The 3,226-nt window shown below is 38.4% G+C and overlaps 1 protein-coding gene across 1 annotated transcript; it reads left to right on the top strand.

Moving 5' to 3' along the window:
- Nucleotides 1-990: 990 nt before the first annotated feature.
- Nucleotides 991-2,129, top strand: LOC110969079 (olfactory receptor 52B2-like). Its single transcript, XM_022219114.2, has one exon. The coding sequence runs from the start codon at nucleotides 991-993 to the stop codon at nucleotides 1,924-1,926; it is 936 nt and encodes a 311-aa protein (XP_022074806.1). The 3' UTR covers nucleotides 1,927-2,129.
- Nucleotides 2,130-3,226: the final 1,097 nt, after the last annotated feature.

Genomic DNA, 3,226 nt, shown 5'->3' with positions numbered 1-3,226 from the left:
TTTAATATGGCCATTGTTAATCGATTGATTCTCTCTTTGTTTGATTATAATTGCTAACAAAAGCAGCAACAGCTCTACATTTTAAATCCTGAGTTAGGCTAACAACAAAAAAGCAGAATGGTATTTTTTTCCTCATAGTCTCTTTTTGTGTGTGTTTTATAAGCTTTCTAGGTGCCATAGTAGTTGAGAAACAAAGAAAATTGTATAGCCATATTGGCGGCCATATTGGATTTCTCTGCTATGGAATTGTTTTACAAGTGAACTGATGGCAGAATTGGAATCCTTGACCCCCAAAACCTATGTCTAGACACCAAAATTATCCTCCTAGCTGCATTAGTTACTGAGATATAGGGGGTGGCAGTCATTTTGGCAGCCATTTTGGATTTTGGGCTATAAAAAAGTTAGCCGTCATTTTTGGGAGGTACATAGGAGCTAAATTTCCTTCAAATTGGTCTAGTATGCCAAATCCACTGAGAAAAAAAGGTACGGAGAGGTTGGTCACGGAACCCCCCAAAATGACTCTACTATTACCCGTTTTATTTTAAATTCTTCTTCATCTGTTTCCTCCATCTTGAGCCTGTTACTTACACTGCAGTCATCAATGCATGTAAACTCATCTTATCCATCAATTTGCTGGTAATGAATTCAGTATTTTGAGTGAATTTCTGCGGTAAAACCTTTAGTTTACTTTACATACGGAGTACAAAATGAAAAGACAAACAAACAACAAAACTCAAATGTGCTTTTAAAATCTAAGAACTTTGTATTTTCAGTAATACTGATATTGCCTATCTTTGCAAAGCCAACAAGAATCCCAGGGGCAAAAGGCGACGTAGATGACGTACGGCTATGGTGACATTAAATACAGTGACACGTCCCATTCTCAACACTTTAGGCAGCATCACTTTGAAAGTACCATGTTGTGATTTCTGTGCACACTGACTTATTTTCTGATACATTTTCATGACTGTCTCATTTATTTCAATGACAATGGAAAACAAATCTTTCGGCTTTAGCTCAGAGTTAACCTTGGACCCATTTGTTATTCCACCGGGAGGAAAGTATCCCATATTTTTTCTGGGTATTGCGATTTATTTTTTTGGAATTTCCTGCAACCTCACCTTGCTGACTCTGATCATGCTACGGAGGAACCTTCACAAGCCCATGTATTTCATCCTGTTCAGTCTCCCCCTCAATGATCTGATAGGAATAACGGCAATGCTGCCAAAAGTACTTTCAGATATTGTCACAGAGACACACAAGGTTCACTATCCTCTGTGTGTTCTGCAAGCTTTCTTGCTCCACATGTATGGTGGTGGAATACTGTTTATTCTTGCTGCAATGTCCGTTGATCGATATGTTGCCATCTGCATGCCGTTACGCTACACCTCTGTTATGACTCCCAGAGTTGTTATCTGCATTATCTCCCTAGTTTGGGGTCTTGACTTTGTCTTGATTGGATCACTGTTCTCTCTGCAGACGAGGCTTCCCAGGTGCAAATCTGTCATCCTGAATGTGTTCTGTGATAATCCGTCTCTCCTGAAACTCACATGTGGGAACACGGCAGTCAATAATATCATCGGGCTGTTTAACACGGCAGTGATGCAAGCTGTGAGTGTGTCTATTCAGGCGTTTTCCTATGTTAAAATCCTGATCGCATGTGTGGTTACAAGGAAATCTGAAGCAAAGACAAAAGCCGTCAACACGTGTATCGCACAGTTAGTGATACTGATCATATTTGAAGTGGTGGCAACTTTCACTATTTTATCTCACAGGTTCAAAAATGTCTCTGCTGATTTGCAGAAGATAATGGGCATGCTCATATTTCTTGTGCCTCCACTCCTGAATCCGATCGTATATGGGCTGTATACAAGTGAAATACGAACCTCTCTGCTGAGAGTGTTGAAAAACAGAGTATCCTTCTAAGTTTCCGTGGGAACAGCATCAACTGTACATGAAACCACAGGAATGTCATGCTCTTGAGCTCAATTCCACTTCACAGATTGTTCTGTGTGAAACTCTAAATGAAAAGGCTGTTTTTTGAGTATGACAGGATTTGAGCATTTTTTTACTGATAGTTTTGTTTTGACTTAATACGACTTGCTGTGAATTAAAAAAAACAAAAGTGAAGCTTACTGCAATCATAAAAATGTATCTGAGTTAGTAACTTATTGAGATAGTGATCTTTTTTTAATGTTTTCAGTTGGTGTGTTTAGTGTTTTGTGTTGATTAAGAAGAGCGGTCAGAATGTAGGAAATGTACTGCACATAGTCGAGCATGTTTTGCTTATATTTTAAGGAATTTAAACTGACTGAAAAATGTAACCTGTTATTAGCTATCATCTTTCCTTTTCATTGTATGTTTAAATATTGTTTTCTGTAAAGAGGAGTGAACGGTATAGCTCAGTGTTTTAAGTTTGTACATTTTCCTTTACTACGTTTCAGTTTATCTGGTGTCAAATAATTTCATATCTGCTAATGATTTTTTAAAGAGGAATTATCCCAAAGAGAATGTTGTTTTTAAAAAAGATGCACGATGTTTTTCATTAATAAAATCCTGATATTTTCAAAGGTTTATCAAGTTTTATTGTCATACATGTGGGACACACTTGCAAAACAATTAGAAGCTTTATTGTCATCACCAAGCAGTATATGACAGCAATACAAGGCACTCCATGAGTGAAATGTGTGCAGAACAAAGAGTCTATGAGGATCTTGCAAGAAGTTCAAAATGTCTTTAAGAATACACTCTCTAACAGTCTACAAAAGACATTTATCAAACCTTAATGAATATAAACAAGATCTATGTTAAAGTACAAAGAGTGGGGATCAGGTGGCATGGTGCAAGTTTGCTGCCAAATGTGATGTCAAATGACTCTGTGATCAAGGACAGACTTGAGGATACAACATTACTAAATCTATCTATCCAAAATAATAGTAATAATTAAAGCTGCAAGCAGCGATGGACGGGTCCTCGCATCCACGCTGGTCGGCGAATCCATGCACGTTCACCAGGTGGCACTGTGACTGAGAGTGTGTGTCGGCCTCTGAATCACATCTGGACCAGAGTTTAATCACACGTAAAATTTCAGCCAGATTGGAGCATGTTCAGACTAGTTATACAGCATTTCCTGCCCATCCACCACCAGGTGGCGCTGTAACTCAGAGTGTATTTCAAACAGTGGATGTGATGAGGGCTGGACTCTGATCACTCATGAAAAGTTTCA

Source organism: Acanthochromis polyacanthus, chromosome 13, assembly GCF_021347895.1.
Source record: "Acanthochromis polyacanthus isolate Apoly-LR-REF ecotype Palm Island chromosome 13, KAUST_Apoly_ChrSc, whole genome shotgun sequence".
Taxonomy (NCBI): Eukaryota; Metazoa; Chordata; class Actinopteri; family Pomacentridae; genus Acanthochromis; species Acanthochromis polyacanthus.
Note: the sequence above shows the minus strand (reverse complement) of the source record. Positions and strands in the feature narration are given on the sequence as shown.

Coding starts and splice junctions, on each gene's coding strand:
- LOC110969079 (XM_022219114.2), top strand. CDS start 991: ATGGAAAACAAATCTTTCGGCTTTAGCTCAGAGTTAACCTTGGACCCA.